The following is a 27,898-nucleotide window of genomic DNA, read 5'->3' as shown; positions in this document are numbered from 1 at the left end:
CAATTTATATGTAACTTAATATGAAAAAAAAAGACATATGATACAAACTTTCACCGGTATTATAAAATTTAAAAAAAAAATAAAAATATCATGAATAATTTTGTACATTGATCATTGAGTATAAGAATAGTTTCAAATGAGCTTTGGCTAGTTTCACAAGAGGTGAAACTGGGGTGAAATTCATATGAAATTGCATTGAATCATATCGAAACTGAACTGCAATTTGATGAAGTATTGGATTTAATGTTTCAACAGCTTCAATCAGGCTTACATGAGTTTCAGACAGTTACACCCAGATGCATAAGAAGTGAAATCGGATAAAAATTATGTAAAATTGCACTGTGGCCTTTTGAAATTCATGTGAAACTTGATTGTATTAATGTTGTTTATTTGTTTCAATGAGTTTCACACGAGGAGAAATTGGATAAAGTTCATATGAAAATACACTGTGTAACATTTTGAAACTCAAGTTAACTTGATACAGATATTGCTATTAATGTTGCTTAATTTTTTCAATCAATTTCTATGAGTTTCAACCAATTTCATTCAGTTTCACTCAATTTCACAATAGGTGAAACGGGTGAAATTGGATGAATTAATTCAATTGAGAAATATAATTTAGTTTGTTATTGTGTCTTATTTATGTTTCAACAATTGATGAATGCTTTCTTACAGATGAATGTGATTTGTTTAAAATAAAATTTTGTAATTGAAATTGTCATGTTGAAAGCAAAATAGTTTGAAGAAGGTAGATCAAGGTTGTTTTCTTACAATTATCTAGAGTTCACGTGGAGCTGAAATTTTGGTATGGAGGTTGAGCCTGTTCAAATTCGATTTCCTAACAGGATGCAAATATGGAGGAAAAGGTAAAACAGAGAATGAATATTTTCATTGTTTTGTTGAAGAAAGAAGATTGAAAAAAATATAGAGAGAGAGAGAGAGATTAATTTGTAAATTGCATTATTCTTTAAGGATTACATATATATATAGAGAGAGAGAGAGAGGATGACAGAAGAAAGATAAACATTTTCTTGTAAGAGTTACAGAATGCATAAGACGGACTTTGCTTGCATAAAGGATTCCAAAAAGCATTGAATAACATAACAAACCTAGAAATTTTGACAATGGGATGAGTATATGCACCTATTTTCTACATTTGTCAATTCTTTCTCTACCGCCTAATTCAATTCAAAAAAACTCAACCGTATATTGACAATGGGACTTTATAACTGACAAATATTCCTTCTCCTATCAACCTTTTACCGCCTGCCGCTTGCTCCAACTCGAGGTTTGCCTTTAACTTCAGATTCCTGCATTAATAGAAGAAACATTTCAGATAGATGGATTCAACAACTTTAGTAGCAGATGATTGAACAACTTAGAAATCAAATTACCTGTGGCGAATGCAGATAGATGTATGTCTTTGCGGTTTGTGGGTTGTGATTCTCTGCACCCTTACTCCAGTCATAACACACCTAAACAAAACCATATCATATCAACAATTTAGAACATCCGTTCCATGTCTACTCGGGATGGAAATGTTTCAGATACACTAAGATTGACGTTTCTTCTGATGATTACACATTTTTACTCAACACCTAAAGGTCCAGGACACATTATGAAGTAACCATACATCACTACACACTGCTTAATGATATGAGATTAAATATTATTCCCTCTGTATGCATTGCATTTAGCTACTTTTACAGCTTTCACTTAGTTTAGACACAGGGTTGTTTAACTCATGTCTACTTTGTAACTAACACATTTGAATGTCACTTGTCAGAAAGTAAATTTCAGTGAACATAATCATAGTCACAAAGATGGAAAAGTTATACGCATTACCGAATATGCATATATTGAGCCATCATTGTTGAAAGCACTTGAAGGTATAGGGTGAGGGCACCGTGACATGGCCTGAAAAATTACATAAAGTCAGCTATACATTAGACTTCAACTCTTAAAAAGAAATTAACCAATGCAACCAGGATTAAGGCAATTTTTTTTTCCAATCCTCGTGCTTAGTCCAGCTGCAAAGCAGGATGGCAGATTCTGTATAATCAATCTTACCCACAAAGGATGTGATTAATAAGATGCAAATTGCATACACATTAAGAAATAACCTTATACACATTTAAACTGGACTGGAGCAAACATAGTTTACCAATCTATTAGACAAGAGCTGATCTCATAGGTTTAATTAGAATGAAAGCATAACTAAAAGTAGAGCAATACTTCTGCAGTAAATACATGTCTGTTACATCCATACAAATGTAAAGAGAAATCTTTACAGCATATATGGATATAGTTCTTAACAATCATTTACAAAATTAATGTCCACTTTATATCTATAATATTTTAGTGCCACATAACTGAAAATACCAAATAAAATAATTTCAGAATTTAACAAGTGAGGACAAAAGGTGCTTTTTTAATAAAAAAACCACCATTTCTATCCAGAAAATTTGAAAGAAAAAAAAAAAAAGACTTTGTATTTAATTTTATTTTTTATTTTTTTTGGCGGGGAGGGGATGTAAAAGATAGAAAGCATATATAATCTAAGTGAAATTATAACAGGAATATGCACCTTTAGCCTCTGTTTACTATCCTTGTCCCAAAAATTAAATGCACCATCAGATCCTGCAGTTGCAAATGTGTGATGCACCTGAAGGAGAAATGAACAAGTAGCTAGATATTAGAATACAAGAATGACAAAACTAGTTCAAAACTTTTGGGTAAACTTTACAGATCTAAAGGGACGACTTATTATGCAATTGTGATTTTAGATGCTTCGAACAGCAAAATATCTCTTGCAAAATCAGATACTCCTACCTAAATATGTAGCAAATTCATTTCATTCTTGATGATTTTCAATTCCCAAAAGCAAAAGTGCCACAAATACTATTTGATAAACACAACTGAAAATCTGTCATGGCACTCCTACAAATTCAAACCAAGGAAAACAAGTAACATCTACAAATCATACAGAAATTTAATCCTTCATATGTCTGTTAATAATTCCACCAAATTATGCAACTGACATGAATAGCATATTGTATAAGACAACAAAATGTGACCTCAGGATTCAAAAATAGATATAAACTCCTGTGTAAGCCATAAGTTCCATGATTCAAGCAATCAAATAAACTATAGCATTAACTTACAGGTCCACAGAATAAGACAAATGTAATTATTCTATGCATAGCTGCAATTGATAACACTAAGTTGCTAACATTTTATAATGAAGAAACTATCTATTGAGCAAATATTTAATATATTAAAGTAAAAGAAAGGAGATAATAGAATCTACCGGATGGAAGTTTAAGGAGTTGACTGAATAGATCTCAGTTCCATCTCTGTGACATTTAAAAGTGAAATTCTTACTTTGTTGTGCATCATCTAAATGATGCACGCCGACTCTCCCTTCAATTGAGCCAACCTATACAGCATATAACAACCCATTAAGATTATAATCAATAACAATACAAGATTACAATAGCATGTACCAAAAATGAGCTGCTACTGCTAACAGTTTATTGAAAATGGAAGACAATGAAAAATAAGCCAATATGGAAGCATTCAAATGATACAAAATGAAAATTGACAATAAAGTGTGTATTAAACACACTGAAATTACAGGACAAACACGGGTATTCAAATCCAGAGCATCGAAGTAAGCTTGCCAAAAGGAAAGGCATTCAGAAAATACATGTCAGTGAAATGTCTTAAAGAAAACTAGTCAATTAACTGCTCATGTCTCTAGATGTTAGAGTTGATCAACAGTTTGGATGAAAAAAAAAAACAGCAATCTGAAACATGACTTGGGGTCAGAAAAATATTATAAACTCCCGAGGTGTTATACTTAAGCAACTGAGTCAACAACTTCTAAGGTGCAAATTTGGATTGCTCATGGCGCCAATCAGCTGGATGTTCTGATAATATTGCCCACACAATCAGTTTTAAAGTAGACTTTTGTCTATAAAAAGAAGTTGACCCATCTATCCTTTTATATGGTCCTTTTGTGCCATGTAATTTATTTCCATTCATATTTTAGCTGATGTGTACTTACAAAATTCTCCTTTCCAACTTTCTCTTAAATTCTAGGGTTAATGCTCTCCTAGCCCCCTTAACTTGTCCAAATTGGTCATTTTACCCCCCTAACTCATCGAATGTCCTATTTACCCCCTTAACTCCATAAAAGTGGTATTTCTCACCCCCTCAACTTGTCCATTTACCCCCCAACTCATAGAATGTCCTATTTACCCCTTTAACTCCATAAATGTGGTATTTCTCACCCCTTACAATCCGTTATCGAGGTCTAAATTTATACAATTTTTTAAACGTAAACCTATATTGGTGCTATTTTGTACGTGGAACCTAAATTGACACTTCCCCAAAAACCATTGGCCTATTTTGGTACCTTATCCCTACATATAATGTCTTTAACTTGTTTATATTAATGTTCTTGTTATTTGTATCTTTTATTCATTCTTTCTCTTTTCAACTTTTTTGGCTAGTTAAATTTTGATTATACAATATTATTGTAATAAAGACATGAAGGATCAATATAATTATCAAATTAAAACAAAATAAAAAGTTGATATTAAAAATATATAGTTTCAAACTCATTTGAATAAGTCCTATTAATTTTGCATTATAAAGGGGTAAGAAATACCACTTTTATGGAGTTAAAGGAGTAAATAGGATCATAAGAGGTGAGAAATACCACTTTTATGGAGTTAAGAGGGTAAAAAGGACATTCGATAAGTTGGGGAGGGGTAAAATGACCAATTTGGACAAGTTAAGGGGGCTGGATGAGCATTAGGCCTAAATTCTACTACAGAGAAGCCCAAACCCTTGCATTTCATGGTCCCATGATTTCATCCAGAGTTTTTGTGGGAATTTCACTAAATAAACTTAGGAACAGAAACAAAAGGAAAATAAATAACTAAAAAAAAATGTATCATGTTTCTCATGTGCGCATAGAAGTTATTTATTTGTATAGTGTAGATCTGCTCCATGGAAAGGGTGAAATTAACCACTGCACAATCAACAAAATGAAAACTATATTTCTATCCTTGCAAAAGCCTACAATAAAATAAATCACTAATTTAATAAATATACTAGTCAACATACCTAGCAAGCATAGAAATCCCAACACAAATGAGGTACAAAAATTATAAGCCTTTGACAAATGTACAGAAAAAACTTAGAGAGAGATAGAGAGAGATGTGAACACAATCATGCACATACCAAGAAGCCTTGCTGATCAGGAAAGGCAGCAACACATCTTGTCTGATACTTCAAGGGAGAAGCAATTCTCTTGAACTCAGCCTATGGGCATAAAAAAGAAGTATTAGAATTGTAGAACAAAATACAACTTATTCTCGCAATGGTCCAAAATATCTTGAAAACAAAAAAAAAAAAAAAAAAAAAAAAAAATATTAAACCACTCTGTTATGTAATTCGCACAATCCAAAGATCGGCTTTCTTAGTCAGTAAACTAAATATCGCATTATCAGCATAAAACGTTTATTAAGAGAATTTACAAATCATGGTACAGCAACAGACCAGTTTTACAGACATTAAAAGAAATAATAAAATAGAAACATAATCATCTTGCAAAATGAGAAAATATTACCTGAGGTTGTTGCAGGTTAAAGACTATGAGATTTCTATCTGCTGTGCCAACAACCATCAGGGGATGCCGCACCGACATTGCATAACAGCGATCCGGAAGCTGTTGAGTGTGCGCTGGGTTATTTTGCCTTAAATCCCAGTACCTATATGACAGCAGTAATACTGGTCAATAAAGGAAGTGGATACATAAAATCAATAATATATAGGGCAACAGATTGAATGTATGAAATTGCAGAAAGTAATAACTCCAATACTTAAGAGCCCTCATCCCAATCCACATCTTAACGCTAATACAGCTTGAGTCAAAGATACAGCAAAAAATAGTTGTGTTACCGTAAAATAAAATGCATTAAAGACAAAAAGTAATACAAGATTTCAAGAAACCATTTGACCATAGTTGTCAAATCGAGATTCGGCTCGTGAATAGAATCCTCATTTTGTGAATCGTGAATCAAATCATAAGATTAAGTTCAAATTCATAATATTATAAAAAATAAAATATTTACCATGTGAAAAATATTATCAAATATTAGTCTAGAAATGCAATTTTAAGCTAAAAAAGGAAATTATATCAACCAAGTACTTAAAATTCAAATCTAATGCAAATGCAATCCTAACAAAACTAATTCACAAATCAGACTGTCTAATCACTTAGTGGAGATTGAGAGTTTTGAGTTTCTGACTGTTTTTTCGGCTTGCGGTCAACTTGATAATGATGGAATGGAACTAGTTTGAGTTGATAACTTGATAAATAACAATCGATTAGAGGAGAGTGAGTTTAGTAGTTAGCCTTGCTGAAGTTTTTGATGAACGGTGATGAAGATCCGGCTCGAAATAGAGCTGAATGAAATCAAATAGTGAATTGCAAGATTCTGTTATAATTTAGATTCGCCCTATAGATTCGGCTCAAAATAGAACTGAATCAAATCATACAATTCGAATCGCCCGTAAGATTCTAATAACAGTGATTTGACCAAAAGCTTAAGCTAAGGTAAGGTTCAAGAATAATTTTTATTATTATCTCTAACATACTCTTGCACGTGAATGCCTCAATAGTCAATGAGTGTACAAATATTAACCTTTTACTTCAAAAGTAAAATACTTTACTTGAACTTGGAGGGGGAAAAAAAAAACTTGTCTGTTTTGCTTCTTGTAAAATACCTGTAATTTTAAACTAAATATAGCATTTAAATTTTGCTCTCGAATGATAATAATAATATTAATAGAACAGCCAGGTGCACAAAGAATACAACTTCCAAATGCACCTCTGTTTATGTAATCATCTTTTTGACAAATATGGCAATAACATAGAGAGGGAAAATAAATAGACAGAGAGACATGAAGTTACTTCAAGGTCTTGTCCCAACTTCCAGTGGCCAACAGGTTTAGCTCCGGAATCCATGCAATTTCTTTGATAGGTGCATCATGTGCTGCAACAGTTACTGGTTGACTGCCAGACAGCAAAGGCCACATCTTCACTTGCTTATCGCACCCTCCAGAGAATACAGTTTGTCCATCATCCTTCCAAGCAGAGCACAATACCTAGAAAAATTAACAAACTGATGAAACAAGATGCAGAAAGGATAGAATGGTTATTTTGTTTATCATAAATTTAAAATTAACATGTTGTTCTTAACACCTATTCTTCAATAGATTACCGGTTGGTCATGTGATATGGATGCCTTAGGCACACTTCCAAGAGTGGTTCCATTCCGGGTAATTTCCCAACATCTTACCTGCAAAATTATTTGAACATCTTTGTTTTAAGCTGTGAAGTGAAATGAGTGAGATTGAACTCTCCTGAATTAACTTTCATGGTGAACCAAAGTAAAGAAACATTACATATGATAGTGACATAATGTGGCTATGTATTAAAGCAACAATGTTAATACATAAAACAAAACCAAAATGGACAAACCTGGTTGTCCCACGAAGTGGCAACTAAGAAATTGGCTTTGGGACTGAAATGGAGACTAGAAACTGAGTCGCTAGGAGGTTGAGCAACCTACAGACAGAGATATCTTCATATCAACTTAATTTTTCCAATTAACCTGAATATCAAATTCAATTAAACGTCTACCTAAATAGCAAATTGGCTTATCCTAATAACAGGGAAAAAAACATCATGCCTTGAAGAATCGTACGAACCATGAAACTCAGACGTAAAAATTCAGATCAAAATGTAAATAAAAAGACAAGAAATACAAAGTAAAGTGCTAGAGCATCGATTTAAAAGAAAATACCTCGGAAGATTTGTTAGGGTTTGCATTTGTATTTGCAGCAGCGCCAAAAGTAGCCATTATACCTGCAAAAAAAGCAAAAAAGACTCAAAAATCAAATACGGCAGAAAGTTTGAGTAGCTATTCTAGGTAGTGGGAAAAGGTAAATGTTTTATGTTTTAAAGCTATGTCGGTCCGCGCCACAGCAAAGAAGCTGAATAAAACTGTCGGATAGGTGTTGCAAAGATCATTTACAACGGACAGTGAAGCTTCTCTTACATGTAGAGTTTCAAATTTGAAATGGAAAAATAAAAATTATGGGGAAACTCTGAATCTGCAAGCAAATAAGTAGGCATTGTCCATGCTTCGCAATTCGCCAGAGATAAACAAAAACCAGAAGGACTAAAAAATACGAATCTCAGCAAGTTTATCCAACCATGATGAAGTCATACCTTTCCAATTCCGGTGACAGTGGCACGCGAATGAAAGAAACACCGGAATGCCGTCAACAACAGAGCTTTGGGTTGAAGATGCACAGTGGGGTGAACGATCACTCCAGGACAGGACAGACGTAAAATATATATATAAGGGTTGCTCAGCGTAGAAATAAAGCTCAAGGGCTCTCAAAAGCGTAGAAATAAAGCTCGGGGATCCAAGTCAAACCGCGCTGTTTTATTTAAGGGTGCTTTGTAACTGTTGGATTAAATGAGGTAAGTTGTGTTTTTAATAAGGAGAAAAAAATTAAAAATATAGAAGTATAAGGATCAAAAGTGAAATTAATCTAAATATAAAAAAAGCGAAAATAATAAACAAAAATATGGACTAAAATAAAAATTAAAAAATAAAGTAGATAATAAAGTAGAATTTTATAAGAAGGGTAAAAGTTCAAGTTAATAAGAGAGTGGAAAGTGAATAAAAACCATAGGGATGTGGGAAATGAGATTAGAGGAGTTGGGAGTAAATCCAAAACTAAAAAAGTTAAAGAGAATTATTGAAGTGATAAAACAAATACCAAGAAGAGAATAAAATCTCATATTTCTCTTACTTTTTTTGAAACCTCTAAAACAAACGCCTCCTAAAATGAAAGACCAATAAAATTAAAAATTAAATTAAAATTTTCATCCAAAAAAAATAAATTAAATTAAGGCTTAAACCATTTGCTCCATATTCTATTTATAACTAAAAAAAATTCTTTTTTTAGGTAATCTCAAAGGCCCGCACACTAATTAAAAAATAGAAAAAAATATATATAAAATCAGTTTTGAAATTTTTATTATATTTTTGTCAAATATGCAATTATTTTTTTAGGTTAAATAAAAACAGTTTCACAATTTTTATTAGAGGCTAAAACTTTTTTTCCTTTACAAGTACTTAAAGAAATTCTTTATAAGTTTTAGATTGTTATAAATAATTAGCCTAATCATGACTAATATGTAACTCACTTAGAAAATGTACACAAAAATTTAAAGAACACTAGATTAAAAAATAGCATATAAACTAAAATATAAGATAATTAATTCTAAACTTAAATTTAAAGAAAAACTTAAATCTATATAATAAATTTAAATTTAAAAAAAAATAACTAAAAACATTATTTGCCTTGCAACATTTTTAATGCAAAGTTTGAAAGTGGATTTTTCAAGGGCACTCTAAAAATAGCATGCCTTTGAAGCAGACCTTAGTAAAATTACACACTTAAACTTATAACGTTTTGTTATTTGATACTTCTTTTACAGTAATCGTTTGACACTTTATACTTATATTTTGATTTATCGCGCATTTGAAATTTGTCAATTTAAAACTATTACATACTCGAACTCATTAATTTTAGACATCCGCCCTTATTTGCTAATTTGGCACTAATCTATACTATATATAATAGCGAAAGCAGAGAGAAATAAGGAGAAGTGTTTTAGAAGCATTTTTGATGAGTTGTCGACGTAGTAAAAAAGCAAGATTAAAAAGATTTAATTAATAAAAAATAACAGATTTATATTTTTAATAAATTAAGCAATTATTAGCCCATTAATGAAAATAATAAAAGAAAGTAAGAGTTACGGGAAGATGAAAAAACACAAAGGAAATGAAATCCAAAAGTCACAAATAAACTTCTATATAAAGCATGATAGATAGTATTTCGCCATTATATACATTGGTCATGATAGATAGTATTATATTTCTGAAGGTAATTATTCGATTTTTTTCATATATTGTAGTTATTTTGTTCTCAATTGTGTTGTTTTTTATTTTTATTAAACAATAGTTGTTATAGTTTCATCTTTCAGATCCATTTCTGCCGTTACCCAGGTTCTATACCTCTCGCTACCTTATCAATGTTTTTCTTTTTTATTTGTTTTTTTTTTCAAACTGATATCTCCAATTGAAGAAACCCGATAGAAATAGAAGATGCACGGACAACTAAAATCAGGAAACACAAAAGTGTCAAAAATCTTGAGAAATTCTTACGTTTCTCAAGGTAATTATTCGATTTTTTTTTAATATGTTATAGTTATTTTTGTTCTCAATTGTGTTATTGTTTTATTTTTATTAAACAATAGTTGTTATAGTTTCATCTTTCAGAGATGAAATTCCATTTTTGTCGTTACCCAGGTTCCATACCTTTCGCTATCTTATCCATGTTTTCTTTTTTATTTATCTTTTTTTTCAAAATGACTAAAATAAAGATTTTGTATTTTTTTTTTTATGAAAGCTGGGACGATACTAGGACTGAGACTGACATCCCAAGTATGTTGGCACCCCAGCCGCAGGCTCAGCAAAACCCGAATATATTAGATAAAAAATGAAAAAAGTACAATAGGGGGGAGAGAAGGGAGAAAAAAGTTAAGACAAACGTAAGTGACAGATATTAAATAAATCATCAAAAACCATTGGCTGACAGAAGTCTGGAGCCGTGTTCCACCAATTGATGTCGTTGGCGCCGACACCGAAGCGTGCAAGGGCGTCCGCAGCCCTGTTTCCTTCGCGAAAGATGTGAGTGACTATGACTTCCATTTGTGAGGATTGTCGAAGATAGTTGAGCCATTGCTGACGAACTGACCATGGGACAGAATCTGAGCGGGTTTTGAGCAGCGTTACCACGACCAGTGAATCGGATTCGATCCAAAGGTTGGTCCATCCCTTTTCCCAAGCAATGTCGACGGCAAAAATTACTGCTCTAATTTCTGCCAAAAAAGCATTCGCAGAAGGGATTGCAAAGGCAAAGCTCTCATGTGCGAACCCGCGGTGATTTCTGAAAATGCCGCCCGCTCCTGCTGCACCAGTCCCGCTTATAGCCGAGCCGTCGGTATTGGCTTTTATCCACCCTGCAGGTGGTCTGATCCATTTAACAATTCTTATATTAGGCTCCGGCGGCGGACGGGGCGATAAGTGAAGATTATTGAGTATGTCACGGTCATGCCTACTATTACAGTAGCCGCGGCCTATGCCATTCGACTCCTTGACGAGAGTATTGATTGAGTGTTGCAGAGTTTGGATTGAAGGGAGCTGTGAATCAAAGATGGCGTCATTCCTGGTTTTCCAGATGAGCCAAGTGCATCCGACAATTGTCGAGTACCACAAGTAGGAAACTTGTGCGCCAAAACGTATCTCATAAAGGCCTGCAAAAAAAAGAATTGAAATCAGCAGTAAATGCCATTGGCACGTTGAACCTTTCTCCGATGCTAGTCCATAATGTCCTGGAAATTGGACAATTTATGAACAGGTGGCTCAGTGTTTCGTTGTCGCCAGCGCATAGTGCACAACGCGAGGCAAGTTGTATATTTGCATTCTTTTTTAGTATATGTTGTTAGGTGTTATCGTTTCAATTGTTAACTCTAACTTAATTTAGATTTTCGGCTTTATATGAACTCAATTTGTAGCTTTAATTGAAGTTAGATTAATTTTTGTAATTCGAAACCTGTTGAAATCCACTCATTTTTTTAGTTTGAGTTTTAACTAACTGATATGGATTGTATTTTTTATTTTTATGTATTTTGGTACAAATAGATATAAAGTTTCACACAATAGTTGTTCATTGAAGTTTAAGACATATTGAATAAAATATTGAAGAGGTATTGAAATATTATACTTACAAGGAAGTTTATTTCAATTATTAATTATGTTATATTATTATTATTATTATTATTATCAATAAGTTATTTTTTTCAGTTCTCTAGACAAAGAAATTGTAAGCGTCTAATGCACTTGATGAGGTGTTTATTCTTAAAGAATTTGGATTATGCTAGATACGAATTCAAAATGAAGGTAAATAAAAATAAATTTTGATACTCAAAATCCTAAAAATGTACATTAATTATGAGATATTGAGATAATTGATTTTGCAATATTGGCTTATATAGTTTCAAACTATTATATTATGGTTTGTACATAATTGTTAGTAATTAAAGATTTTTAACATATGAAAATGAAACATGATCATAGGACAAGTTGTTGGAAAACATTAATTAAAAAAATATTGTTATTTGAATCTCTTCAAATTCTCAAATATTGAGCATAATAATTCTAATTAATAGAATTAATTCACATATTAATTATAAAACGTTTTTTTTACTGAGTAGACTTAATACTTCATTAAGAAAAAATAAATTTTTTAATTAATAGGCAAAAAAATATTTCCACTCTCCTCTTTATATGCTTATATCTTGACATTCTCTCTTATTTTCGAAAAAAAAACGAGAGGAAGATAGTTCTCTCCTAATTATCTTTTTTATCCATTCATTTTTATTTTCTATTCTTGCTTACAAAATTCAAGAATATATAATTATTAGAAAATATTAATGAAATCAAATAAGTGATATCTGCGAGCATGACTGATATTCTAAATAGTGAAAGAATGAAGAACAAATTGATTGACTGACTTGATGAGATATTACGAGATGAAAATATGAGAAATCATCTCCTTAAGCCGATTCAATTGGATATATTGGGTTATTATAGCAGAATGAATAATTGAATTCGAATACTTGGTGATCAGAAAATTCCATCGAGCAAGATGATTATCATCAAAATGAATTTGTGACTAATTCTTATGAATTTTATTTTTTTTATATGTAATATATTGAATTGATAAAGTTTCTTCATGTGCAACATTAGAAAAGTGTTGATTGTAATAGTTTATAGCATAATATATTGATGTTGCTTCCACTTTACCATAGATTGTAATTCTTTTGTATCGTAAATATAATATTTAATTTTAAGTGCAGTTTAATTGAATTTTTGGTTTTTTCATTATATTATAATATATTTCTTTTTTTTTTTTTGGTAGAAAAGGAAAAGAAAAATGAATAACAACAAACTACCCAGGAATTAGCCTAGGGAAGCTAACCCCAATCCTATCTTCTAAGAGAATATGAGAGATGAAACTAGGGGAAACAGGAAGGGTAGTAACGCCTAACGTCCCTTCATGGCCCGCCACCGCCAAGCGATCAGCAACACGATTCTGCTCTCTAAAAATGTGTCTGAACTCTACGAACTCAAAGGAGGAGCAAAGCCTTATAATAGCTTTGATGAGGTTGCGACTGTTAAGACCCATAGAATGATTCTCAGAAATCATTTTGATTGCTTCCAAATTATCAGACTCCACAGAGAGCCTCTTAACACCCAGCCTTTTAGCAAGATTGATTCCAGTAAGAATAGCCCAGAGCTCCGCAGAAAAGGAAGAACCCAACCCTAAATTCTGGGAGAACCCAGAAAGCTAGACGTCCCCTACATCTCTAAGCACACCTCCAGCCGCAATCTTACCCTTACTGAGGCAGGAACCATCAGTATTCAGCTTCACAACCCCCTCTCTTGGCCTGCTCCATCCCACGAGATGGACATCACAACACTGAGAGGCTCTGGCAAGGGACTCTCCTTTGAAACTATCGATAATAGAGAAAAGTTTTTTCGAGAAGAAATCAGCTAAGTTTGTCATAAAAACAGTTTTATGACAAACTTTAATCTCATATTTTATTATTATTGTTTCATAAAATTTTAAAATATGAAAATGTATTAAAATTACTAAAAAGTACAAATCATTGAATTTTGTAAAAATAAATAAATCATTCACCTTTGATTAAAATTCTATAAAAAATTAATCAATTATTTTCAAAATTAATTTAATTTGAATTATCAATAAAAATAAATATTAATTTCAAATATACATAATATAAAAAAATTCATAGCATGATATAAAATTACTTAAATGTAAATATGTCAATTTATTTATTTATCTAAATTATATAAAAGTTTCGTATCTCGTGCATCGCACGAGTTTTCGACTAGTAAAAAAATAAATTCAAAAACATGTTACTCGCAAGTCAGTTTTCATGTTTGTTGAATTAGTAAATAAGTATGTCGGAGATCCAAAATTAACAAAATTAGGTGTATAATAGGTCTAAATTGACAAATTTAAGTGAGTAATGGTCTAATTATATATTTAGGATATCAAATGGTAAAAAGTTGGAAATTTTTATGGGTAAGTATATATAAAACTATAAAATTAACATGTAGCTATGTTACATATAAATCATTATTAGCTAAATTGATTCAGTGAATTACTATATCCAGCCATGAATTCCCACCCCTAGCCCCGTGAAAAAATTGAACTACCCTTTACCCAAAATTTGAAAAAACACAAAACCTCTCAAACACCCTACACATTCTTTGATCAAATCCGGACTAATTTGTGAACCAAAATATGGAGCGTAACAATAACCGTAAAGGGAAAGCGAAAATGATAAGATTTACCGTTTTTGTTTTTTGATTTAAACTTAAAAATGGAATCTGTGGGCGATTTTTCAAAAACGCCGGAATCGCAGTCGGGCGTATGAACATCACGCCCGACCTACGGTTCCAGCGTATGAATATCACGCCCGACCTATGGTGCGGGCATGAGGCTATCACGCCCGCACCACAGGTCGGGCGTGATATTCATACGCCGAAACCGTAGGTCGGGCGTGATGTTCATACGCCCGACCTATGGTTCGGGCGTGATGTTCATACGCCCGAGGGGTTTTTGAAATTTTTTTTAAAAAAAAATTATATTTACATTTTAATTAAATTGTTAAATGTTTAGATTAATTTGGGGTTTAATTTATATGTGAAATTGTGATATTAATTTGATTATAATTTATATGTTAACTTTTTAGATTAATTTAGTGTAATTTTGTAGATTTTTAGTTAAATTTAATTAAATTTTTGTAATTTTTTGTTTGTTTAATTTAGTTTAACTAAATATTTATTTTGTTAATTAAGGTATTTACGGGTTCAATTCAATAGCGGACTAATTTTTTTACGGGTTTAATTCAACAACGGACTAATTTTTTTTTTACGTAACAGGTATTTACGGGTTTAATTCAATAGCGGATTAATTTTTTTGCCCTCCCGACACGCGGGCGTGTGGTTATCACGTCCCACCATGAGGTCGGGCGTGTGGCTATCACGCCTCACCGTGTGGTCGGACGTGATAGCCCCACGCCTCACCTTGTGGTCGGGTGTGTAGCTATCACGCCCGACCACATGGTGAGGCGTGGGGCTATCACGTCCGACCACACGGTGAGGCGTGATAGCCACACGCCCGCGTGTCGGGAGAGCAAAAAAAATAGCATTTTCCCATCCTTAACCCATGAAAGGGCATTTTCGTCCTTTCACGGGGCTATGGGTGGGAATTTGAGGATGGGTATAACAACACCCTTGATTTATCATTCACTAATTTTTCTAAGAATTTAGTGTTAGTATAAGGTTAATTGTTGGTATTGGAGTTATTATGAGGATTCTTTCTATTTTGCATCTTTTTTGTCGCATAGGACTCTCTTACTTTCTTTAGGATTGTTGCATCTGAGTGTAATAATCTTAAACGAATTATGCAGTTATACAAAGTAGTTTTAGACCAAAGGTTTAATTTTGATGAAATTGAAATGAGTTTTAGCTTGTGCGTTAGCGAGATGGCTAGAAGGGAGTTGATTGATATTCTCGGAGTCAATGAGGTTTGTCGATTCTCAACATATCTGAAGCTCTCAGCAATAGTTGGTAAATTCAAGAAATTTATTTTTAGGTTTCTTAAGGAGAGCGTGTGGAATAAGGTGTGGGGGTAGGCATGAGAAAATACTCTTTTTGGGGGGGAAGAAGTTCTAATTAAATCTATAGCTTAAACATTTTCTTAATTTATAATGATTTGTTTCTTACTCCCTGAGCCTTTATGTAGTAAGCTTCAATAGGCGTTGGCAACGCTTTTTGTTCAAGAATTTTCAAGTTCAAATATTTTTTCCCAGAACTGGTATTTTCGAAGCTAAGCATGACTTTTTTCCTAAAGCAGTCTTATACAAGCTAGGGGAATCATTATCGAATGGAATTGTTGGCGGATGGAGAACAGTTAGAATAATTGAGGTTTTGAAGCATAAATGGATTCTAGATACTCCTTGTAATTTCTCTTTGTTTATACTCAATTATATTTTCTCCTTATGGGTTTCTAGCTTGATTCCCTTCAATTGGAAGAGGCCTAATTTATCACTATTTTCCATTAGATGTCGTGGAGGTTGTCTTAAAGATGCCTTTAAGCCAAAGAAGGCTATATGATTCTATTTTTTGGTTCCATTCTAAATCGAAGGTCTATAATGTTAAGTCGAGCTACTAGTTCGTTCCGCCAGATGCAAGGAAATTCCGGACAGAGCCTCGTGTTCAAATTGATCTCCCTCTAGCTGGCATCATCTTTGGAAGGTCCAAATTCCTCATAAGTCAATTCACATGACCTAGTGCTTGGCTAAAGATATTTCGTCGTGCTTCGCGAATGCGCGAAAAACAAGGGTATGCAGGTCAGTTTTCCTTATATCTTTTACTATGGTTTTTTAGAGAGCCCCTTCATTTTTTAGACTAAAATATGGTGAGAAGGTATTAAAAGCAATCAAGCTTTTGAATGCGTATAAGGTTGGAGGTGTTTTCATTGGGGATTAGTTTTTTTTAAGTTTGTTATTAGTTGAGCCTTCGTGAGTTAGTAGTGGTGTGTGTGTTTTGATAAGAGTGTAGAATCTGCTTTTGAAAGAGACCCAGATATGTTGATCATAATATTTGGAAGGATATGTTCGACACTAATGTATGCGAGCAAATACCTTTAAAAATAAATGAAAAGGCTTGGTCGGATACCTAGCGAGGAATACTTTAACACTCAAGTTAGTTATAGTCTTATAAAGAAAATAAATAGAGAAGTTAGAGAGATAAGCTCCGAAAAATAATGTACCTAAGGAAGTTGGCCTTCCTTATTAAAACTAACATCGTGTTTGAATAGGAGAAAACTAGCGGTGTGTTTGAATAGGAAAGGAACTGAGAAATTCGGCCTTCCTCATTAAAGAGGCAATATTTGCCTGCCTAAGGATTCCTATTTAAGGAAGGAATCTTATAACCAATCTTATGGGGAGAGATTTAGGAAGCGTGTTCCAAGCATCTAACAAGCATGAGGAATTAATCAAGATCTACTCAAGCTTGAATAAAATATTCACTTATGTTATTAAAAGCATTGTAAGGCTAGAGCGCGTGTTTTTCCTTCCCAAAGTCAAACATCATTTCATTCTCTTCGACGTTTGACTCACTAGTTGAAATGTGACACGAGTCCTTATGAGGGTTTGAAATTTTGCTTTTTCCTTGCATTTTATTTAGCAAGAGTCCAGATAAAAGTATAATTGAAAGCACACATTTATAGGCGAATTACACTCACAGCGACTAAACTTCACTTGTTTCTACAGTATGGTCAATGCACTTCAAAATATAACATAAAAGCCACTCAATTTTACACTTTCTAACATAAAAGTCATTCATTGACTAGTCATTGTGACCTTTGACTCCTCTTTAATAGTAATCTCATTGTAGCGGTCGAATCATTTTCTCTCATGTGAATTTTAATTTTAATTTACGAGTGATCACGAAATTAATAAAATGCGTTAATGGATCGAGACGGATGGGGTGATTTCGGGATGCCTGTTTCTGATGAGTAATAATAGTTGTCACTCGGTATTTCTACTAATACCGATAATAATAGATACAACAGACGCCAAATGGAGAATACAGTATTATACCCTTCAAAAAACGAGTTTGCGGACACTCATCTACTCAATCTTGATTAGAATATCTTAAATATCATTTAATCGGGTTCTTTCATTATTTCTAGTTTTTGTTTTCAACCCTATATAATTACTACGATGAACACAATATGCGTTGAGAACGATAAATGTAGAATTATAAACATAATTCATAATCTTTCAAACACACGGAGTTGGACAATAAGGGGGTTTACATCATTTCTTATGTACAAGCATGTTCTAACAAAAAAAAATTGATAAAACTGCAATTACTAATCTTTCTTTCTTATGAAAATGCTAATATTTCATTAACTAATAAGATTGCAAGTACAACATGAAAGCAGTAAGGAATAAAACATCACATACATATAGGCTAAGCCTAATACACGATCCACTATGGCAAGAAAATGACTATAAAAAGCAAAAAAAAAAAAAAAAATCCAGTAAAGGTACAATTAACATAAACAATAGTTGAAACATATATTTATCGTAATTCTAAATTTGCAGCAGAGCAACTATAGTGGGTAAATTTCATTGATGGTGTACAACTTTTGCCTCATTTCACACTTTGGTGTACAACCTTCAATTTGTCTCACTAATGTGTATGATCCTATAGACGACCTCCCACTTTGGTGTACAGCCGGTAAAAATGACCGGTCAATATGCCACCTCATCATTTTCATTCAAATAATTAGTAAAGTGGGATCCATAAATTATAAAAAAAATCAATTTTTAATCATTTTCCTCTTTTACCCTTATCCCTCCATCTCTTCATCTTCTTCTCTCTATTTCTTTCTCAATCTTCAAATTTATTTCTCTCTTTAACCTCTCTCTCTCTCTCTCTCTCTTCAAATTTCTTTCTCTTTCCAACTCACCTCTCTCGTTCTAACATGATCTGAAAGTTTCAGAAGGGTAATTAGTGAAAATAGAGAAGGAAAAAAGGATACAGTAAAAAAAGACGGGAAGGTCAGGAGCATGAATAAAGAAGACTGAATCAAAAGAGCAACCACGAATGAACCCATCTCTCTTCCTTGTCTTCTCAAGAGGCTCATGGCGAGGCACTACCAACCTTTCTTGTATTTAAAAAATGAACCCATTTTCCATTATTATTAACAAACACATGGACATGGTTTTTACTATTCTCTTCTTTTCTCTTGATAAATGACGTTTAACTAATAGCCATCAACATAATTAAAACGCTCTTCTTCAATTCTAGTTCTTTCGGTAATTAAACTCAGATTTCCATTTCTTCTATTTCGTTCCAACTCTCATTATTGGTGATTCAGATTTGAAATTTAAAGAAAAGCAACAACAACATAATAGAATCAACATATCTTTGGCGATGTCGTATGCCTTATCGATAGTGATGCAGATGTAGAGATCTTTCTCTTTGTGGCACTTACTCACTTAGTCACGATTTTATACCTAACTATTGACATCTCTTATCAATATTTTTATTCTGTTTTTCCCAATTGTTTGTTTATCGATTCAATTTAATCCTAACACCAAAACTTAATTAAAGTCCAAGATTTTGCACTATTAAGAATCAATTTCACTTTCAGATGGTGTTAGAGAGAGAGAAAGAGAGAAGGGTGACTTATGTTGGTCCCGTGTAACGTGATAAAATTAGTTCCAAGGGGGGGATAGGAACTATTCAAAAATGTTGTCCGTTAAGGCCGACTTCTTTTCTTTAGGAAAAGGTTTACACAGTAGTGCTGAGTAGTTTAAGACACAAGCTTAGTCAATTGGTGACTAAGTCTGCTTCTTTTCTTGAGTCAGGAGATAGCACTTGAGTCTATTCCTGAACTCAGCTTCTCAATGCACTTAACTCAGTGTGGGTTCGTTACTTGGTCAGTTTTATAGCAAGCAATATATAAAGGAGTTAAGGGTTAGAAATATGTTACTCAACAGACATATCCTGGTTCGGCCTCTCCGCCTACGTCCAGTCCCCGGAACTCGTCCGAGCTTTTTGAATCCTCTACTGAGCTCTTTAAAGGTAGAGCACGAAACCTTTTACAACAGAAGCTGAGTATACAAGAGTACCTTCCTCTATTCCTCTACTCACTCCTATTACTACCGCTGAGTACTATAACCGAGTACTCAGCTTCTCCTTTCTATACTTCTAGAAATGATAAATGTTTGTCCTAAACAACAATTGCTAAGACACTTTAGATGAATAAAATCACTCTAGACTTTTACACAAGATTGGAATTGGTGTAAGATTTGCTTTGCTTTTCTCACAGAACTTCAAGTATCAATTTGGTCATCGTTTTGACTTGATTAAAGATCTGCATCGAATGAAGCAATTGAAAGGCCTATTTATAGTGACACTTCAAGCACCGGTGATTTCGAATTTCGAAATAACCGTTGGAGGCAAACGGCTTCCTGTCGCTTTCACTCAGTACGTGCTCAGCGTCCTCAGCCAATCATATCCTTGTATCTTCTGTCTTCGCCAGTGCTCAGCAGCTTTCCGTCAGATGAAACAGAATGTTCCCACATTTATGGCAAAGTCTCCCAGACAGCTTCCTGCACCTTCTGAGCCTTACCCAAAGTAAAAATACTTTGTCTCCAAGTTTATTCTGTTCTTGATGGAAAAATAAGGCTAACGTATGGCAGCGGAAATATAAAAATTTTAACCTTTTTCCATTAACCCAAGATCCGTTAATCGTTATTTCATATAAAGAGGGATAGAAGGAAATACCTTTTGACGAACTATCTACCGTTGCAAGTGAAGTGCCTTCAACTCTTACTCCGAGTTCACGAGCACAAAACAAAACACAACCCAAATCAAGTTAGTGATCAACCGTGAAAACAATCAAGTATAGATTGTCTCTAATAAATCAACACAAGATCAAGGATAAAGAGAAAGAGATGAAATCAATTGAATCGGTAGGAATCGGTGGATTATTTCGTCCTCGTCTAGGGGGGGTCGAAATTCTCTCTCTTGGTTGCTCTAGTGTATTTCGAAAATTACACATATAGGGGGTATTTATATTCTCTTGTATCTAAAACCTAGTTAGATAGAATTAGGTTACTGAATAAGAATTTAATTCGGAATATAATTCTTATTTATTATTTATTAATATATCTAAATATAAAGATAATAATAATAACCTTATAGGATAATAATAGGAGTAATTTTAATCTCATTAAACCTCCTAACTTATTTATCCTTTTATTAATTTAATTCACAATCATAATCTAATTAGAATTGTTAAAATCAAATTAAATTATTCATGTATTTTCAACAAGACGGCTAATAGAAATAATGTTATGAGACATTTCTGGAACATACAAACAGTTCTCTAATTCTATTACAAGCCCAGAGGGCAAGCTCAAAGCATAATCTCCAATGGCGAGGGCGGCAACTCTTGCTCCATTTCCTACTCGCAAGTTTATGCTCCCTTTCTTTAATTCCCTAGTCCGATTTAGTTCCTGCATATTTGTACAAATATGAGATCCACATCCGGTATCAAGTACCTAAGATTCAAACTGTGAGACTGTATTTATTTCAATATAAAACATACCAGATGTTGAAGCACCGCCCTTTCCCTTCTTGAGGGAGGCTAGGTACTCCTTGCAGTTCCTTCTCCAATGCCCGTCTTTACCACAGAAGTGGCACTCTCCTTTGGGCTTCTTCACTTCCTTTCCCTTAGCTCTAGTGGGTATGGCTCCCTTGCCTTTCTTGTGATGTTTAGGATTGGGAAAATTCCCCTTCCTCTTCTTTGATCCCTCTATGACAAGAGCCGGTATTGCCTTGTCTTTCTTCATATTGGGCTCAACTGACTTGAGCATATTTGCAAGCTCTTCAAGAGAGGTTTGCAAGTCATTCATCTGATAGTTCATGATGAACTGTGAATAACTCTCTGGGAGGGATTGAAGAATTAAGTCTATGCTTAGTTCATTATCCATTGCGAATCCAATACTAGAAAGCTTGGTAATATAGCCAATCATCTTGACACAATGTCTCATCACAGATGTGCCCTCTTGCATCCTGCAACGATATAGCAACTTGGATATCTCGTAGCGTTCGCACTTAGTCTATTTCCCAAACAGTTCCTTTAGGTGCATGATGATGGAATAGGCATCCATTTCCTCATGTTGCCTTTGCAATTCTGGTGTCATCGATGCAAGTATGATGCATCCCGCATGATCGTCATCAGCTTTGTGCTTCTGGTAAGCATCAATTTCTTCAATGGGAGCATCATCAGCTGGGATAGGGGGTATTTTTGTATCAAGTACATACCCTATCTTATCGAACTTCAAAACGATTTTAAGGTTACGAAACCAATCGGTGAAGTTTGAACCGTTCAACTTGTTATCGGTAAGAATGTTTTGCAGATTGGTTTTAGTCATGATTTTAAGAGTGTTTTAATATAACCTGAGAGTGAGAAAGAGTAAACGTACGTTATTCATTTGCTTTAAAATATATCAATCTAAAATTATAGGCCTTTTGTTTATTTTAGATTGCTCCCACTATTTTGCCAAATTAATAGTCCTCCATATTAATTCAAAGAATTTCGCAAATCCTTTAGTGAGCTAAGATCCTAACTCCTGAGATTTCACCTTGTGTTTGCTCAACAAGCTAGTCTCATTTGTTAGGTAGATTCATGTAATCAATCACATCTTTGATGTGATTCCTAGGTTATTGGGTTACTAACCACATTAGTAACTAATATGCTATTCATATTAATCCCAACCATATTGCCCATTAGTTTATGACAACATGAGTTTGTTCATCCAATTATCATAATCTAATTTAAGTATTACCCCATATTCATGAAAGAATGATTTTCGATAATTCAGGTGTTACCATAAGACCCCGAGCTTGAGTTTGCTCAACAACCCAAGGGCCCCCAGTACTGCCGGCTGAATTATAATATTAGGGAGGGGCAACCGATTTTAATAACTTGCTTATTTACTTAACTTTTAATTAGTGAGGGATTTTTATTTTAAGTCTCATAATCTAACTTAGTCTTGATTTGCTTTAGCATACATCAGACACATACATTGGCGTTATGGACATATCATCTAAATTATTCCGTCGAGCCAGAGACGGAATAAAGGGCCAAACCTAGGGAAATACTAACTATTACATATTTCTCTTTAGGTCCTCCGTCTTCTCCATGGCGCTTTGAAATTACATATTAATTTCTATTCTACTAAAGAAAACTTCAATTAACTTGAAGGGAATTAGATGAGAGGAGAAATTACAATAGATAGTAGAAAGGCAGGACTCGCAGGCCCTATTTCAAAAATACCAAAAGACTAAAAGAGGGTCCAAATATGTCCATAACTCCAAACATGCATAGACTCAATTAAATAAATTTAATTGGTTGATTACATAAATACTTTATGTAATATTTAGGTTAATCATATTAACACATCAAATTAACTTCATCCACTTTTACTTCTAACAGTTTCGTATCTTCTATATTAACCTTTTAGATTAATACAACTATACAAAACTTTAATTATGCATGTCCCAATTATTTTGATTTCAATTCATTTAATACTTTTGATTTACAAATAGGTAACAAACTTTTAAATAAACTTTTCATTCGATAATCAAAACATAAAACTATTAATTTCTGAAACATATATATATATATATATATATATATATATATATATATACAAATATATTTAAAACTGATTTTAAAATAAGTGGGTCTCAGGCCGGGCCCGAGGACGCGGCTGCTGCCGTTTGGCAGCAGCCCTAACGCGTCTGGCCCGCCGCTGCCTTGCGGCAGCGGCGGCCAACCGCGCGACAGTAGCCGGGTTGCGCCGTGAGGCGCGACCCGAGCTGCTGTCCAATTTTTTTTTTTTTAAAAAAAAAAAATATATATATATATATATATATATATATCAATTTTAAAAAGGTTTTAAAACGATTTTCAGAAAATAAGAAAACCTATTATAGATTTTCCATTTTATCTTTATAATCAATAAAATTAACTTTTACCAATCTAACTATAAAACTAATAGCTTTTGTTATAATGATTGTCAACTGAAATAATTAGGAACATATGCATAAACAAATTTAATTAACAATTAATTAAAACTTATTTATCTTTAGAACTAATTAATCAAAATAGATTTGTTAATTAACCTAACTATAAATATTTATTCAATCTGATTGAAAAACTTCTAAATTTTCATATATGAAATAACGGATTTAACGCAGGCTCTGATACCACTGATGGAAAAATAAGGCTAACGTATGGCAGCGGAAATATAAAAATTTTAACCTTTTTCCATTAACCCAAGATCCGTTAATCGTTATTTCATATAAAGAGGGATAGAAGGAAATACCTTTTGACGAACTATCTACCGTTGCAAGCGAAGTGCCCTCAACTCTTACTCCGAGTTCATGAGCACAAAACAAAACACAACCCAAATCAAGTTAGTGATCAACCGTGAAAACAATCAAGTATAGATTGTCTCTAATAAATCAATACAAGATCAAGGATAAAGAGAAAGAGATGAAATCAATTGAATCGGTAGGAAGCGGTGGATTATTTCGTCCTCGTCTAGGGGGGTCGAAATTCTCTCTCTTGGTTGCTCTAGTGTATTTCGAAAATTACACATATAGGGGGTATTTATATTCTCTTGTATCTAAAACCTAGTTAGATAGAATTAGGTTACTGAATAAGAATTTAATTCGGAATATAATTCTTATTTATTATCTATTAATATATCTAAATATAAAGATAATAATAATAACCTTATAGGATAATAATAGGAGTAATTTTAATCTCATTAAACCTCCTAACTTATTTATCCTTTTATTAATTTAATTCGCAATCATAATCTAATTAGAATTGTTAAAATCAAATTAAATTATTCATGTATTTTCATACCTGAAAATCTCCCCCCTATATACTGGGCCTTAGTGGACTCAGTTGGGCTTCCATTAATTAATTAACATCTTTTTCTCTTTTGGGCTCCAAGTCTTATGTGTGACCCATTAGGTTCTTATTGCTTCTAGCCGTATGCAACTATTAAATTAATTTTCAAAGAATTATATTTAATCTTTGCATAACGGAATGAGTACGCGAAATGTGATTAGCAAATCTGAAACATTCCCCCAGAGCTATAAGAAGACAGGTTGATTCTGTCGTTGACCTTTCCGTATTAGTTACAGTATAATTCGATCCTTTATCAACTACATCCTTGAACTGAATCTTATGACTATGGATAATGTCAAGTCACATATAGCGAGACGTTCGTTTTACTTGTACAGGCCGAGTCAACTCCAATTAGATAGGTTAAGTGAAATCTGTATTTCAAGTCTTAAGCTATCACCTTGCAAGGATTTAGAGTCGAGTCTTCCACAAGCAATCCATGGACGTATCTTCCATTTATCGGGAGTGATAAATGCTCAATCCAATGTATAATTATCCTGCAATTACTTTCTGTGATACCCAACGTCTACCGTTCACATCCCAGAGTTATCTTTGTTATGGATCGTGTTACAACAGGATCAAAGCATCACATTCCGTAATCCAGAATCACCAATTAACATTCCTTTGAGTCTGAGGATTACTTACACCTATTAATACCAATGAGATGAACAGGTGACAAGGATGAATCTACCCATCCTGTTATCTCAAGTCGGGTCCCCAATCCTAATGAACTTCTTTTCATTGGATCCATGTAACTGTCCAGATATCTGTATATATGAAGCTTGTGAGATCAGCTTTCTGTCTCGACAGAAGACATTGTTACATGAAAGTCTCAGCAGTGATATGTCAATCCTAAACATATTACTTGACTTGGGGTGGTTTTAAGTTTATTATTTTATCATAAAGTTTCGTCTCACTTCATGCTGGTATGAACACTTTATAATCAGTTTAAACAAACTTATGGATTTCCTTTTATTAGACTTTATTTAGTTCTTAAAAAGGGATTGCCTTTATACAGTTATGAAACCATATCTCATTAAAACAAACGATATAAAGAACACTTCATTTACATTAAGTTCGTATCCTAGAACAATTGTCTATAGGACATTAAACCCCAACAAAATTGACATGTTAGGAGTTTATTTGCAGAGATCTTGAGGAGTGGTGAAGACGATGGAAGAGGCGGAAGAGAGGGAGAGAGACGGGAGAGAGAAAAAGATGAATATTAATATAAAGAAAAATAAAAATAAAAAATAAAAGAAAATGTAACTAAGGGTAAATTAGTCATTTAATATTAGATAGGACCCACTTTTATTTGTTAGGAAGTTAAAAGTGATGAGGTGGTGCGTTGACCAGGCGTTGACCGGTCAAAATTACCGACTGTACACTTTAGTGGGAGGTCACTAAAAGGTTGTACGGTTTAATGTGACAAAATTTTGGTTGTACACCAAAGTGTGATTATGGGTAAAGGTTGTACACTACGTATGTAATTTACCCGACATTTCACTGTTAGAAATACACCATAATAGAATGGGATGACAGAACAGATAAATCAAACTCTACTGGAGAAAGTTCGATGTATGTTGTCTAATGGTAGGTTGGGCAGATAGTTCTGGGTTGAGGCTGTAACATATGCTAGCCATCTCATTAATCGGTTACCATCATCTGCTATCAACGGTAAGACACCTTTAGAGGTGTGGCATGGAAAACCAGCTAATGATTATAATTCCTTATGTGTGTTTGGTTCCAATGTATACTACCATGTTAAGAAATCGAAGTTAGATCCGAGAGCTAAAGAAGCGGTATTTATGGGCATTTCCTCTAGAGTCAAAATATATCGTTTTATGGTGTTGTGATTCTAAGAAGATAATGTTTAGCAGGGATGTTACGTTTGATGAATCCACCATAGTGAAGAAGGTAGAAGATAAGCAAATAGATGGTACTCCACAGTAGGTTGAGGGTACTTCCAAACAGGTGGAGTTTGAGGGAGTAGAAAAATTGATCTAGCAATGGAATCTGATACTCCTATTGTAGAAGGATCAGATCAAGAAGGTGAGGTTCGAGCACAAGAATCTCCACAGCAACATATGCCAATTGCATTGAAAAAGCCATATAGAAACAGAAAAATCATGCTCGCTATGAAGATATAGTGGCTTGTGCATCTTCAGTTGAAGAAATTCCTACCTCTTATTCTGAAGCTGTATAGAGTTCAAAAGATGAAAGATGGAGGAATGCTATGGATGAGGAGATGAAATCCCTTGAAAAGAATCAGACATGGAAGCTAGCAAATCTGCCAAAAGGAAAAAGGCAATTGGGTGCAAATGTGTATTTGCAATGAAAGAAGGATTTCCTAACAAGTCTAGTGTTCGCTACAAGGTAAGGTTGGTGGCTAAAGGCTACGCTCAAAAGGAGGGAATTGATTATAATGAAGTATTTTCTCCAGTTGTAAAGCACACCTCTATTAGAATACCTTGGTAGCATAATTTGATTTGGAACTAGTTCAATTGGATGTAAAGATTGTGTTTTTACATGGGGACTTGGAGGATGAAATCTATATGACTCAACCGGAGGGATACAAGGTTGCTGGTAAATAAAATTTAGTGTGCAAGTTGGAACAAATCGTTGTATGGATTGAAGCAATCTCCAAGGCAGTGGTACAAGCGATTTGATATGTTCATGATAAGGCAGAAGTACACTAAAAGCAAATATGATCACTATATATATTTGCGAAAGCTACTAGATGGATGATTTATCTATCTTCTCCTTTATGTTGATGATATGTTGATTACGTCAAAGAATAAATGAGAGATTGAGAAATTGAAAGCTCAACTAAGTTAGGAGTTTGAAATGAAAGATTTGGGTGAGGCGAAGAAGATTCTCGGTATGGAGATAAGTCAGTACTCCACTTGCTCCTCATTTCAAGCTCAGTGCATATCTATCTCCAGAAAGTGATGAAGAATAAGAATATATGTCAAATGTTCCATATGTGAATGCAGTTGGTAGCTTGATGTATGCGACGGTGTGTACGAGGTCCGACGTTTCATAAGCAGTTGGAGTTGTGAGT

The 27,898-nt window shown here is 33.6% G+C and overlaps 1 protein-coding gene across 1 annotated transcript; it reads right to left on the bottom strand.

Annotated features, from left to right (window-relative positions):
* Positions 1–937: 937 nt before the first annotated feature.
* LOC136224079 (protein RAE1) lies at positions 938–8,484 on the bottom strand. Its single transcript, XM_066012321.1, has 12 exons — positions 8,312–8,484; positions 7,884–7,945; positions 7,559–7,645; positions 7,299–7,376; positions 6,989–7,182; positions 5,642–5,783; positions 5,254–5,334; positions 3,311–3,439; positions 2,588–2,665; positions 1,846–1,917; positions 1,395–1,475; positions 938–1,310 (listed from the first exon to the last, which is right to left on the bottom strand). Exons 2-12 carry the CDS (start codon positions 7,938–7,940, stop codon positions 1,260–1,262), a joined length of 1,050 nt encoding a protein of 349 aa, XP_065868393.1. The 5' UTR covers positions 7,941–7,945; positions 8,312–8,484; the 3' UTR covers positions 938–1,259.
* Positions 8,485–27,898: the final 19,414 nt, after the last annotated feature.

The sequence above is a fragment of the Euphorbia lathyris genome, chromosome 3, assembly GCF_963576675.1.
Source record: "Euphorbia lathyris chromosome 3, ddEupLath1.1, whole genome shotgun sequence".
NCBI lineage: Eukaryota > Viridiplantae > Streptophyta > Magnoliopsida > Malpighiales > Euphorbiaceae > Euphorbia > Euphorbia lathyris.
The sequence above is the reverse complement of the archived record's forward strand: the minus strand, read 5'-3'. Positions and strand labels throughout refer to the sequence as shown.

Coding starts and splice junctions, on each gene's coding strand:
- LOC136224079 (XM_066012321.1), bottom strand. CDS start 7,940: ATGGCTACTTTTGGCGCTGCTGCAAATACAAATGCAAACCCTAACAAA. Junction 7,646..7,883: donor ACCCTAACAAATCTTCCGAG/GTATTTTCTTTT, acceptor CTCTGTCTGTAG/GTTGCTCAACCTCCTAGCGA. Junction 7,377..7,558: donor CCACTTCGTGGGACAACCAG/GTTTGTCCATTT, acceptor ATAATTTTGCAG/GTAAGATGTTGGGAAATTAC.